The 14,989-nt window shown below is 32.5% G+C and overlaps 1 protein-coding gene across 4 annotated transcripts in view; it reads right to left on the reverse strand.

Annotated features, from left to right (window-relative positions):
- LOC126846442 (uncharacterized) overlaps positions 1-14,989 on the reverse strand; it is a 61,962-nt gene that overhangs the window by 8,098 nt on the left and 38,875 nt on the right. For 3 of the 4 annotated variants that reach the window (XM_050585837.1, XM_050585856.1, XM_050585864.1), the window contains one exon: positions 5,493-5,624. In XM_050585837.1, coding sequence (XP_050441794.1) covers positions 5,493-5,624 — 132 coding nt within the window. Of the gene's footprint in view, positions 1-5,492; positions 5,625-14,720; positions 14,853-14,989 lie in introns of those variants that run through there. The other variant, XM_050585846.1, reaches the window with a different exon arrangement.

Consider the following 14,989-nt stretch of genomic DNA (forward strand, 5'->3'; position numbering starts at 1 on the left):
ATTATCTAGACACCAATTAACACCCGTGAAAAGATCAAAAACAAAAATACGGCGAATACCAACATGCGATGCCACCAACGCTGTAATTACAACATTTTCTAAAACTCGGCAGGCACACCTTTCGAGGCCGGCTTAACGCGATAGCTAAAATAATAATTACACTAGGTATTTTTTAAAAAAAAGTAATAATTAAATGAATATTTTTTAATTCGCGATGACCGCGACGACCTTACGTACATACCAAATTATACATGAACGTACTACTATGAACATTGATGAAATTAGGAGCAAATCCGTTTATGGAGACAGGTTTTTTTTATAAAGAGAGCAATTCCATTAATTTTAAAAATCAAATTAACATTTTTTTTGCCAAAGTTAAAGTAATTTGAACAAAATATATCGGATAAAAACAATACAAACTTAAAATATAATCTCTGCTTTTCCCATAGATAATAAATAAATGGATAAGACATCAGCCAAATATTATGAGCTTAAATGAAAAGAAATTAAGGCATTTGTTTTCATATTATTTCATAACTAAAAATATTTTATCCACGTTTTACCCACCTAAGTTTTAGTGTATCACAAAAAAAGACATGCATGAAAAAGATTAACCCAATACAATTGCATTCAAATGTTAGTTTTTACTTCTAATTTTCAAATTTCAACGACTATTAAGTGTTGGCCTTACCATTACTGTTCAGTAATGATAAGTAAAAATAATTTTGTAATGGTTACAATATTTTCAATTGATAATTAATTTTAGTTCGCCACCGCTCTCGAACAAAAAGAGCCTCAGATGTATTTTGTATAGAAATATCTTGCACTTTCTTCCCTATTATATCTCTTATTAGCTAATTCCACCTAATTGTATAGCGGTTTTATATTTTAATTTTGGACATGTCATAGCTTGGATTCAATAGGGTATGATCTGGGGTAGTAGTGAGCCCGTATTATATTGAAGCATATTATACTCCGGTTAATTAAACAACGATTGTTTCTTTCAGTTCTAATAAAAGTCGATACCATCGAGTGCTCGAGTTGCCCGCCAAATAGAGTCGCTGTTTAACTTGTGTGTATATATATACGGCATATAAATTATAATGCTCACTGCTAAGTGTGCAATTATAAGACACACCGAACCTATCCGCGGGACGCTATTCTTATAATATACATACAATGTAAATAAAGAGCTCACGAATCATAAATACCTTATCATAAAATTATCATCAATCATGAATACAAAATCCGGCCAAGTCGTGATCGGTATTAACGATTATCCTTAAGCATGTATGTATTATACCTGCTGTAGGTATATAAACCCAGTATGACCCAGGACGGTTTTTCTCTTCTTCCTATATTCCAAAGTATACAGCTACTATTACGTTATTAAACGTGCAATAAAACATTCAACACAATATTCGTCACAATTTACATATTATTATTATATCCCATTATTGTATTATTCTAATTTTATGTTTTTATTGTGTTACATGAACAGTATTCTTCTGAGCTCACGTCCATATCTAAAGGTATTATTATGCCATCAGCTATATAATGTGTGCGTTACTTGGATCCCCATAGCGTTTAAAATATATTATAATACAAACAACTTTTAATGATACTATCCAAATTAAAATTCCAGTCGTTCCGTAACATAATAATTATCGATGCGACAAAAAAAAATGTTTAAAAGAACACGTGTGCACTTGAATTGATGTTGTGTCAAGTTGTTTGATTTTATTTCAATTACTAATGTACACGTACATGTTATTGTTACTGTTTTTTTCTTTAAAATAATTTATATTTGTATTTCAACACTGTTAATACGATTCTGTTGATATAAGCACAACTTTATGTTTTTTTTGCGTTCTAAAAGTTTCAGTATTGTTGTCTTTAATGATGAACGAGCACGCCCACCATCTAGTTGTTTAAGTGTCAAGACAATTAGGTTTAATGAAATTGACTTTAAGCTAATGTCATTAAAACGTATATGTAGTTATTGTGTAAATAATTGCAGGGTCCTAAATAAATAAATAGCTAAGTAGCAAAAGATAATCTTATATCATCTTTTTTTGTAAATTATAGATCCCCAGAAATGCCAATTTACCCCCGTCTTAAGTATAGCAATAATTAATAATAAACTTTCGATTAAAATTATTTTCTAATTGATGAATCGTTGTTTTTCATATTATTGTTATTTAAGAAAAATATTTGACATTGCTCATAATTAGCTTTCAGTTATTTACAATAAAATCTAACTAGAGTTTTGTTTAAAAAATAATCGGATAACAAGTCACTAAAATTTAAATGGTATTTTTTGGGTAAAAAATAATTTGGTCACTTAATTTTTAAAATGATTCTGCAATAACTCGTCTAGTGTGGTTTGTTTTTAATTTTCATTAAAACTCAAAAATTAAGACATATAAAAATGGGAAACTAATTTCCTAATTTTACACTTTACAAGGTCTAAATAACGTAGAGCTCACATACAGTTATGATAGACCCTGTATAAGCTTGGTTATTGTTCGAAGGTCACATCGCTAGACACAATAGTTATTAAATTCTATGCGGTAGTGTATTATAATTTATACACGCAGCTAAGCCATTTCATCTTTCAAATTTCATTCACATTACACAAATTCTTTATCAGGACAACAATTTTTAGGTACAGTGTTATTATTATATTTTTTTTGTTTATTTGCTCTATTGCATTGTATTAATGGTTGGACTCTAAGGAATCGTATCTTATACTATAATTACTAGGTATGTAAAAAGTTCCCACAAATAGTGAAAAATAAAATATACACTTTTAATGTGCAAAATAAAATTCGTACAATTAAAAAAAAAAAATCTAGAGATTACAATACATACAGGCTCACAAGGTTATAAATTATAATGATATATAATTACAAATAATGATATAGTAATTGATGATGTTTAAACCCTAACGACATTAGATTGTAGATATTTGTAATTTTCTGTTTTCAGCTGTTCTAAGGGTAACAACTTTTGAGTAGAGTTGACATCATTGGAATAAAACCAGACACAACAAAACATATTTAAGTTTTTAAAATGTTACCAAAAAGTTTGTAAATACTTTAAATATACTTGAAAATCAAGTTTCGGTAGAAGGTTAAATGTTAAAAAAATTATTGACATAAAATTTAATTTAAGGGGAACGGAAAGCGTCAATTTTTTTATTAATAAAGACTAAAACGCGGAGTCACTTTCCGAAGTGTTTACCGAACCGATTCCGGTTTTTGGAAATTCCGTCTGATAGTTTTGAATAATGTATTAAAAAAAGTCGCCTTGTACATTTTAGAGAGTCTTATTGTAAAATATTTTTTTCAGCGTTAACTTCTCTGTGACCATCACGACGTGCTTCCCGGCCCGACACAGACAATGGATACGTGATGTACTTGGTAATGAACACAACTATGTACACACGATCATCATCAACCCTCTGTTGGGTCGTCTGTGAGCGGCGATTGTTGTTTTATACAAGTATTAAGTGTACCTACCTAACTAAACACGTGTCTTGGGTGTACCAGAAATGCGTTTTCGAAAACATTAACATTAACCGACATCATGGATTTATACAATGCCCTATTAAGAGCCATCAATCTTCGTTAAGTGTGTATGTATGTATAATACAATATACGCGGGTGTTGGCCGTTGGGGCATGAAAATCAGGAATTATTGTTTTTTTTTCATGGTCAACGTCACTTTTAATGTATATTCGGTGAAAGGCTTAAATACCAGCGCTAGTAGTGGTTTTTATGTGCAGTAGGTACAATATGTGCATGAAGTCATTTTAACGTTATGATTCTAACATGACGACCCCCGTAAAAAAACCGACACCCCGTCGGTTTTTTTTCTAATATAGACCCAGTCAGCAGTGGGCATTATACGAAATTATGCTTTGTTTAATTAGTGTTCATGGTTAAGATTTTAATAAAAATATATGTTTAACATAATATGGTGGTCCTTTTAAATGATATGGAGATTTTTCATGACGAAGCCTCGTAAATAAATTTCAAATAATTGTAAAGAAACATAACATTTTTATTTAAATCTGTTTGTCTGAACAAGTCATTTACCAAAAATGCAGTAATAATCCCAAACAATTTTTTTTTTTATGATGGTGTAGTCAGATTTAGTCAACCGTATTGCTTTTGTAACTACATATAAAACTGTCGATCATATTATCAAAAAATTGTTTTTTCTTTTTTTTCAAAATGTAACGAGTTTTGTAGTAAGTTTAACTTTATTTCAAGTTGTATAATCAAATCATCTGTTTATAGGTGGTGTAAAGCTCTCTCAAGTTACATTTTTAATCGCGGATAACCTATACATAAAAATAGTGTATTTTTTATTCACAATGAAAACGTAGCTTTCAATTAAATATAAAATTACCTAATACTGCGACTATAACACAGTCTACTGCGGATTATATTACTTTGGTTCAAGATTAAAATAGTAAAGCATAATGATGTGAATAATAATACCTTCATAAGTAATAGTGTAACATAATAATAATTACAATATGAATTTTTATAACGAACCCAGCAGCGACGGCGGCGGTTTACCTGGCCATAAAATAGAGGCGAAAAAATCCATTAAAACGAAAACACCCACCAAGTCCCTGTGGGCGGTTATACGTAAAATTATTAGTATACAGCGGACGATTAGACCAAAAGAGTAGCTCATTTCCAGTTTCCCATGTAACATTGTCCGATTTCAATGTCAAAAGCGCGAAGCCCTCGGCCGAGGCCGGGTTAACATCTTTTCTAGCACCGCCTACACTTGCACACAATTAGATTTATATCAATTACCGATAATGTTTTGTTTTTATACACAGTAAACGCCCATCTATTATACTGTTGAAATGATAACTAGAAAAATATTATTTAAGAACAAGTGACGTTTTTGAAGAAGGGCTGGACTCCTCCTAATAGGTACATAATTAGTTCAAATTGCATCTAATCAATACATATTTAAAAGAAACCTGTAATATATAATTGCGTTTAAATAGGCTTTATTAGTTTTTAATTTTACAGTGTAATTACACTGTAGCCATTTTATCGTCTAGGTACGAATGAATAAAAATAATATTAATTTTGGTCGTTAACATCATTTTATGTCTGGCGTCGTGGTCGAGAGGGTTACCGCGGTAGTGATTTTACGCACCAGCCGTGGTTCGAATCTCGGTCGTCTTGTCCATTTCTCATATTTACATTGACAAAATGTAAGTATTTAATAGCTTTTTTACCCTATAAGAGCACTACGATTTAAGTTAACCGTTAACTTCTTAATTTATAACAAACAAAGAGAGAAGTTAGATGATGTGTGATAAATCATACCAATCTCTGTTATAAGAAGTATAACTTATTTTGCGTAGTAAATTATATTTAGGTTATTTAGACCTGATATATATATATATATATACATATATGTATTTTGAATATAATAAAGAAAATTGGCCGTACCGGGATACTCTGTTCAGTGGAAAACGTGCATGAGCTGTTCCAACTGGCCGAACTGTTCCGCGATGATACTTCTTGCACCACCCGAAGACGAGCCACGTGATCGTTCATCTTATTCGGCGGCTTGGCCGTTATCTGAAAAAAAAACAAACAACATATGTAATGATAGTGCACGCACTTGTTTATAAGGTAAAATTATAATTTTGTCCGTTTTTAGGTAAACGCAGAAAAAAAAACAACCTTAAATTATCGTTATTTGAGTATTTTCTAGTTCTATTGATATTTTTTTTCCGAGCCGAAACTCCAAAAACAAAAAGCATATTAAGTATAATTATTATTATATGTAGACCGCTAAAGAAATAACAGCATCCGGATTAAAATGTTTCGAGAAGACGTCAACGAATTTCAAAACCAGTTTTTTTTTCGTGTCGACACATGTACGCCTAAGTGGAGTTCTCGTGCTTAATACAGTGTGTGTGTTACCGTCGAAATGACCGTAATGAGACAAAGATAATATTATTATTGTTTTAGAAAACTTAAACAATGCTAAGCATGAACGGATTTGTGAAAAAAGTCCGTTTCTGCGTTTCGTTTCGTGCACAACAAGACTTTGCGGCTATCATACGTTTTTTGTAGGATTTTCGCATAAACAGTGTACACCTGCGAGTCCCGTTACAAAGATGAAAGCATCTCGGGGAACGTTCAACGTTAAAGCAATAAAAATAGTATTATAATAATATATTATGTCGGACGCTTTTAACCAAACTACTCACCTCGACACAGGTAAAACATAATAATATTATAATCCAGGAGAAACGCGCGACATTCGACGGTTCTGGTCAACCTTTAGTCTGTACCGACAGTGACACACCCAAGATGTTATAAGAAAGTTATATAAATTAAAAACAAATAATTTTTTGTATATCATTACTATATATTTTATTTGTCCCCTTTCGTTTTTTTCGTATGTCTGTATAGATACATCAGCCGTAATACATTAATTGTATTTCTGTTTGCTGTTATACAGTTTGTCAGAGGAAAAGGATTTAGCAAACAGACGTCAGTTGAACGTGTTCCCTATTAGATTTTTATCGGGTCTGAAAAATTCAGATCTTTCGCCAAACACAGTTTTTGAAGCTTATAATATTGTCTGAACGGTGCACGATGACTTCGTGTGTGGTAAATCACTTATGACAGCCCGCATATTTGTGAAATTTCCTTATTATTTTTTTATAGCCAATACGTTTTTAATTTTTCGAGTTTATTGTTAATCATTTAAAAAATATTAATTTCAAGAAGGTTTGTACATGGTTTCTAGTAAAACCATACGGGCATAACTGGTATAGTAATATTACTTAATTTTTGTTTATATATTTTTAAATCCGCTCCGAGGCATTTTTTTATGAATCGATCATTACAAATACAGTATTCAGAAGCATATACCTAATTACATAAACTCTTATAATATTCTTAGCACTGTTAAATTAATTATTTAATTCAACAGTTGAATATATTGCACTACTACTTTAGCCATGTGCAAGACTTCTTTTTTATAGGGGACTGTAGCTTTTGTTCCCCTCTCCCTTAATGTATTTGCGTCATATGGGGTTATCATCTTTAATGCGGTTGCCCCTATAAAGTAATTACTTGATAATTTGTTTACAAACAAAGAAAATGTTATGAGAAACAAATCTACAAACTCATAATATAAATTGAACCCAACGCGCCAAAATATGCGTTTTACGCTGTAGGTGCACGTACGTAATACTAAGTGTGTTTACGTTATGCCTAAATCCCTAAGGCCGTTCGAAACGTTGTTTTGTATGTTTTCACTTCACTTTCCAGATTCGAGATATGTTCTCTAGTTTGATAAATTCGCCCCTACTTTCTTCTTTTAATATAATCTTGGGCTATAGACACTAGTCCAAACCAGTTAATCAATTATCGCAATCGTTAGTGAATAATATTGAAATAACTGACATCGCTGCCGGAGTAGTTAATGCACGTGTACAGACATATACAAGTATATTGTTGTTAATTAATACCCATAAACTTATAGTATATATATATATATATGTATAATATTATGTTGTAAGCAGTCTTTCGTGCGGAAATTAATAATTACACACGTCCTAATCGTTGCGCGCATAAGGCGCATTGGCAAGTATATATAATATGATATAAAAATATTATTGTCCTGGAGATAATTAATCTATAGGCGTTCGTTTTCCACGTCACACAACAGTATATCATGCGTACACCATTATTGTAACAAGGGCGATAAAAAATTATATTACCGTTGTTAAAAATATATAAATGGCAAATAAGAAAACGGTAACGTAACTACGATTAGACTATGGCACGTTTGTGAGCCGACTGCGTGTTAAATGCATGACAAGCTGTGGGTGTAAGCCCGTAAAACTCCACGCAAACGTTGCCGGTGCAGTGTACACATTATAATAATATTATTATTATTATGTGTTTACAATTATTTGTATATGGATATAACGCGTTTAGGGCGGCGGTGCGGATGACACCTGCGATTTGTTTATGTCCACCGGGATGTCGGCCGTGACGACGACGGCAAATTAATAGCGCTATATTTACAACAGTGGTGTCTTTTCGTTAAGTCGGTAGACATAGACGTTGGTGGAAATGAAAAAAGACCCCCGTCCAAGAAAATAATATCATTATCTTTAGAACGATCGGAATACATCGGCCGAGATCTAATATACACACACGGTATATTAATTACCACGCACGCTCTTATTATTATGCGTTTTAAGTACATTATACAAGAATGCCGGTCGACTTCAGCATTAGCAGCCGTTTAAACGCCTGACCGTTTTATAGTATATTGTGTGTGTGTATACATTTATTATTATTATACAGGTGTATAATAGGAGAGGCTATTTTTCGGTGGATTGCGGTCAACCGTTGAACAAATTACACATCCGACAATGAAGATGGACGTGTTCGGTACGCGAATATTCTTTCTACAGTACTTATATCTACATATTATGGTACCATTTAGATAAAGTACCGTAATAGTAGTTTAAAAATGTGTATACTGATACCCTCAATAGTGACTAGACAATAGATTAGATTTGATATGTAGACTCGGATAATAATCAAAGCAGAACTACATACTTCATAGTGTCATATAAAAGACACTATGAGGAGGAATTTAGTGGTAGAGGTAAACCGAAGAAGAAATAACTGGTAGATTCAAGAAATAACGTCATGTAGATAAGTGGAGTGAATAAAGAAATGGTGACAAAGTAGCGATTTGAAGAAGAAGAGGCAAAAGATACGCTGTATAATGTGACTTAAATACAATATTATTTTAATAGAGGGTATTTACATCCGTTAGAATCTAGGTAAACAACGGTTATGAGTTTTCATGTGTCTATAGTGAAGCCTGAAAAAGTTAGTGGTCTCTTAAATCGAAATATTCATTAATAGGTTAACACGTAGCAAGGAACAGTCTACACATATAGGAAAATCCGTTAAGCTGGTATAAATTAAAACAGTATGTGTGCAGTTTTATTCAATAACAGTGAGCCAACAGTTTATACAAAACTATGATTACAAGACCATAATATGGAGAGATTTCCTTTGCCATTTTTTGTTTGTTTTTCATTTGACGATTAACTGTATCGACATACAAAAACATAATAATATTATAGTAATACCTAAAAGAAAACGTTGTGCTACACCGCGGAAGTTAGCGGATCGTTGCTGATTTTGGATCCCATCAACTTGCGGGGCTATGGCGGACGGATGACTCACGACGGCATGACACGATGGCTGTAGTTGGATAATAATCGATTACAACTACCGAGGAGTGACGGGGTCGAGACGAAACCTAATTTCAACGGTATAAGATATTACATAATTTAATAATAACAATAATAATATAAACACCGCAGTGTGATTTGCGTACACCCTACAATAGCCGATCGACACGCGAGATCACTTCGGAGTACATATATCAATCCATGTCGTAACATAATGGTACATGCCGTTTGATATGTGCATACATTATTAATACACATATATGTACAGGCAAGGCCAACCATTAACAAGTTATGTAGTCGGCAATCCGTTTTGGCCGGTAAATTGACTCCAAATACACAGACAAAGAAAGATCCACTTAAAAATAAATAATTGAGTTTAAATTGAAAATCAAAATCCCACCGGACTCGTATGGAATATAATATCGTCCATAGTTTAATACCAGTTTGGTTTATTCTACTTGCGAAGTAGGAATGTTTAACCCTCGACGCGTATAATTTTTTTTTCGAAAACCGTCAAACAAAATACATGTAGACAATTAGAAGAGTCAATGAGGTATAGGCCTGGTTGAAAACAAAATGTTTAAAATTAAAATAGGAATTTGAACATATATATACTGATTTTAAAGCATTTAGTTTTGGGATTTCTTTCCCAGAAGTGCGTTGCCCGTTGGAAAGGTTTCAACCGTAAATTTTGACGACAGCTTAGAAGCTCGGACAGGCCGCCAAGTCAGTTGTCCTGTAACTTCCTGAAGAACCTAAGTGACTAGGTCCCAAGTTCTGTAAATCAGATACTGATGTGTACAGTAAAATATGTCATGTCGTGTGAAGACGACGGTATCTCGGCTGAGATGTGTCGTGAGAGTTTCGGTATTTCGTTGTTAAACAGACATTCTCGGAGAAGGCAGTATAATAATGATAATAACGAGAGCATCGGCTGCGGAGAGACATGTGTACAATAACATAATATTGTAACTGTTTCTCCCTGGCATAGAAAAAAAAATAGCATGCCGATGACTCCGTCAAACGGCATTAAGTCGCACACAATAGATGTGTATGATCATATTATATTAGACACACTGTGCGTGTTATCCTATTTACCAGGAAGGACGCTTTGAAGATTATCATCGCGGATTAAGCGCACGCATTTCTCTGCTGTCATATGCGCGAATAAGGTACACATCAAACGCGTTTAAACGAGCAACCACATTAAATATAATACTAGACTAGGAAGTGCCTGACAAAAAATCGCTGCTGATATTATTATAATACCACTATAACAGCTATGCTACCAACGAGTGCCGGTTTTGGAAATTGCCGGGCCATCAAATGCTGCGATCAGCGTTCACCGGCCCCGTTCAACGACATTAACGTTAATGTGTTAAGTTTGTACACTCAACCCAATCTATCTCCCAATAAATCTAATAAATATCCCAGTCGATTTGGAAAATAAGTCATAAGAACCATAACACAAATCCTTTGTAGATTTCACAGTATCCGTTGTATAGGTTTTTTTTTTGTTAAAAATCATCTACTTCTGAGCCTAAAATTAAAGATATTGTACCCCTTTAGTTCGTATGTATTAATTGTTGAAGGTTTCGAATCGCATCGAAATTAGAAACGTACGGTTTCCAAAACGGATAGAATGTATTATAGTATTTGGTGTTGTCCGAGAAACTGAACATTTAGCCATACAATGTACATTGTACGTATGGGAAATCAACGCCACAGTTTGTCCAAATCTGTGAGCCGATTTGGAAAGACGGTTGTTATTTTCTAAGACGGGTTCGCCCAACTCACCACTACTGCATAAGTATAAAGTACCGCAGATCTTACGAAAATGATCAGTTCTGAAAAATAATCGTGATGGTATGCGATAGCTGGTGTATGCAAACGTTGGAAACGTCGATGAAACACAATATATTATAATAATAAGTCGACCGGTTCTTAAGAGATATTAAATCTCGTGCGTTACCGTAACTGCTTAACGGGTTTTTCGTTATTGGAAATGCAATGGAATATCGATTTGATTTTTCCATTTATTCGGGAGACGTTAATTTTGTATATAGGTGTATACACGGGTAGTCTACAATACGACAAAAGTAGGGATAAATATAGTCAAGAGTCAAGACACATATTGTACTGTACCCAACACAGTTAGTTTGCACGCAATAACATTGTAACACCTCCCATTATCCGTTTTAGTATAACTATTATGTTAATTTAAATCTTCAGAGGCAAAACGCCTTATAAATGTTTGATTTTAAACGCACACTAAGTCTGGTTGTACACAAATTAATATATTACTTAAATATTTTTGTGCCTAGAAGACCTTGTAAAAAAAGTTGCAGGTCTTTCGTAATTTTAGTTTCAACATGGGTTTTTGACTTAGGTTTGATGTTTTGAATATTTATTTTGTCAGCTTTCGCTTAAACATTTCTAAACAAAGGTGTTATAAGCTTTTGAAAATTTGTAAAATGTAATATGTGTAACTCGATTTCAACATATGGTTTGTTGGCTTGGTTAAACAACTAAAGCACGTCCAAATTGGCGACTTATTGCCACTTCCAGTCCGGCAAATTAAGTGAATAACCTTCGCTTGTTTCGGTAGTGATAGGGTTGGGCAATAAAAACTAATATATACATAGATATAGATGATCAACAAAACTAGATTCCAAATAAGTAAACGGGATTTTGATTTATATTAAACTCTACGTCAGCGTCATAGGCATTATGAAAATAACCAATTATGAAGGAGAAAAAACGTCACACTTTCTAGTGCTTTTATTTTATTTTTTATCATTATAGTACATTATTAACACTTTGAACGAGTGCGTGTGTGTACAGGAAATGCGTTGCGACACATGTCGGGCGGTTTCACCTTTGCTCTAAAACTAGTCTCAATCATCACCACTTACATGTACAGTAGATACAGTGTATTGTAGGTATACTTATTCTGTACATAATTAGCTCACGGCTATACAAGTGTCAACACAAAATGGAACTTCGGCGCACATAAACGGAATAACATAATTAAATGGCAGAAGTTGTCATTAGTTAAATCCATCGTGTTATTATATTATGAGCTAATCGACATCCACCCACTATCAAATTTTGGATATAGCAGAACGAGAACACTTATTAGTACTAAAATCTTGAAGCAGTCGTTCAACACACAAGTATAGGTGGGTGGGGGGGGGGGGGTTGGCGTATCATAAGTACTCGTGTTTCTTACAATAAAGCCTCATTTTGAATTGATCTATAACTATATTTATTTATTTTGAGGTGGTAGAGACGTATGTGAATTAAATATTAAATTAATGCCATTGAAATTCACAAAACTTCGACATAATTCTAAAATAATTGTAAGTACCAAGTACCAGCAGCGTACAAGATTAGGGCATAGTCCTTAGAAAATTAATTTTCCAAATTCAAAATATTTTTTTGAACTAGTTGAAAATGAATACAGTTCATTATAATAACGTCTGCACTGTCAATCAGTGTAATGCGTTGATAAAATAATTGAGCACAACTCAAATAATTGTAATAAGAAGGTTGAAGTTTTTTTCTGTAGACACTGAACCGCGAGCACTAAATTCAACAGTAAGTTTAAACGAAAGTTTGAAATTCTGTACATATATTTATACATAATTGATAAATATATATTTTAATATACGGAAACAAAATTACACAACCATGTAATTAGCACAGAGACACACAGTATATCTTTGGCATCTCAAAAAATAAGTAAATAACAGTTTGTGTGCAGTTAAAATCCATTTGGTGAAATGGTTTTGGATTGGCTTTCTTTATATTAAGTGTTTACACTTATTATATAATATATCTATAGTAGGATAATCGAATCATATAGAATTTATGTATAATTATTACTTACTACCCATTGTACATTTAGATGAAAAGTCCACATTAAAAAAAAAAAACATATTATAATAAGTACTTTCTTTTGGCCAACACTAAAATCAGTTCATATAATTGATGGATTGTTAATGGTCGCATAAAGTAAAAAATAAAATGTCAATTTCATATCCTATTTTCTCTCGTTTTAAATAAAAGTAAAACATGCGACTATAAGTGTTTTAGTTTCCTAATAAAATAAAAAAAAAAGATCTTATATTCGTGTGGAACGAATTATCCAAAGACATTAGTAATTTTTGGATTTGAAGATTAAATTAATTCTGAGTAAAGAGCCAAAAAAAACCTAGTTTCACAAATCAATAGCTATAAAGGAGCAGGTCTATCGAACCGTAAAATTGAGTTAATAAGTCATTGACCTAGTACTAAGATAGCCGATAAACGATTATTATAATATTGACAAAGAACAGGTTAATTTTGTATTGCAGACCTGTCCTGTATAAAGCTAAATTCGATGATTTGAGTATTAATAAATTTTATACAAATTCATACTTATTAATTATTTTAATCTAGAACCGCATTAATATACGAGACGAATGAAAATCTATATATTTTTTTTAAAACCAAAAAAGGATTGTATTTTACTCGGTTGTATTGTTTTACGTTATCTTCCTTATCGTATATATTTATAATTTCAACTATACTTTCAATTAAAACTAAACAATAATTGATTATTTTATTTGTAAAAACATTGCATTTATATTTTCACTGCATTTCTTTGAAATTGCAGTACTTGACCTAAATATTTTTTTTACCGAAATTTAACTTTAATATTTTTTCATTATTAATCAACATTTTAATTTTATGTAATATATGGAGGAATAATAAAAAGTCAATCAGAGTTATTTTTAAAACAGCTTTGTATAGATATCAACAACTAAATTGTGTGTGACGAGCATACAATATTCAATTTTTGTTGGATTATACGAGTCAGCAATAATAGGTATGTAGTTAAGTACATGTAGTAAGATGTATTTTTTTATACTTTAGACGGTTAAACGTGACAAGATCATAGCGAGCCATCATTGCTATTAGTGTTTTGTATAAGTGATAAAATAACTAAACTGAACCTGTTAGAGATGTCAGAACTGGCAGAAGTGCAGAGGATAAAAAATACTATACGGCTTATAAGTGAATTATTTTTTTACCTTTGGTCAACTTTATGTGGAAAAACATACAAATAATAATCATTAAACAGCTCTCAATGTTTTCCGGGAAATAGATACTTGAGTCTGTACAAGGAAATCGCCATTTATGTTGAAAACCAGCCAAATGTAATTGTAAGTTTGCAGTGTGTTGCAGTTTATTGATTTTTTTAAGCACCGTTTATTATTTTTATAAATCATTTTTTTAGTACTTTTTTTTTTAACAATGAAAACGTTATTTGTAGAGTATTCGAGAGTTTATAGGATATAATTGTACAAACTTTGAAGTATAACGAAACCACGCGAGTGAAATATATCGTATATCTTAAAAAAATAAAAACAACACAAGACCCTACCTGATGGTAATAATAGTATTCGTCTCTCATTTGTATATCTTAATCCTATAATTATTACAGTCGGCACTCGGCACCTCTTTCATGTAGATTGTTGGCTAAACATAAAAAACAACTAACGTATTTTGTTCAAAATCCGGTCAGCAGCCAAAACGGTGGCAATGCTGTTTAAACACGAGCGACTGATCGAACCAGACTGTTATGGCTGGTCTTGGCGCGCTCCTGAGTATTAGGTTTTCCTCGCCACCGCCCGACCACAATTTTCCACCGTA

Source organism: Adelges cooleyi, unplaced genomic scaffold (genome assembly GCF_023614345.1).
Source record: "Adelges cooleyi isolate 19-005CV unplaced genomic scaffold, UGA_ACOO_1.1 ACOO_flye_CR_arks_rails_tigmint_CR_PRNA_108, whole genome shotgun sequence".
NCBI lineage: Eukaryota > Metazoa > Arthropoda > Insecta > Hemiptera > Adelgidae > Adelges > Adelges cooleyi.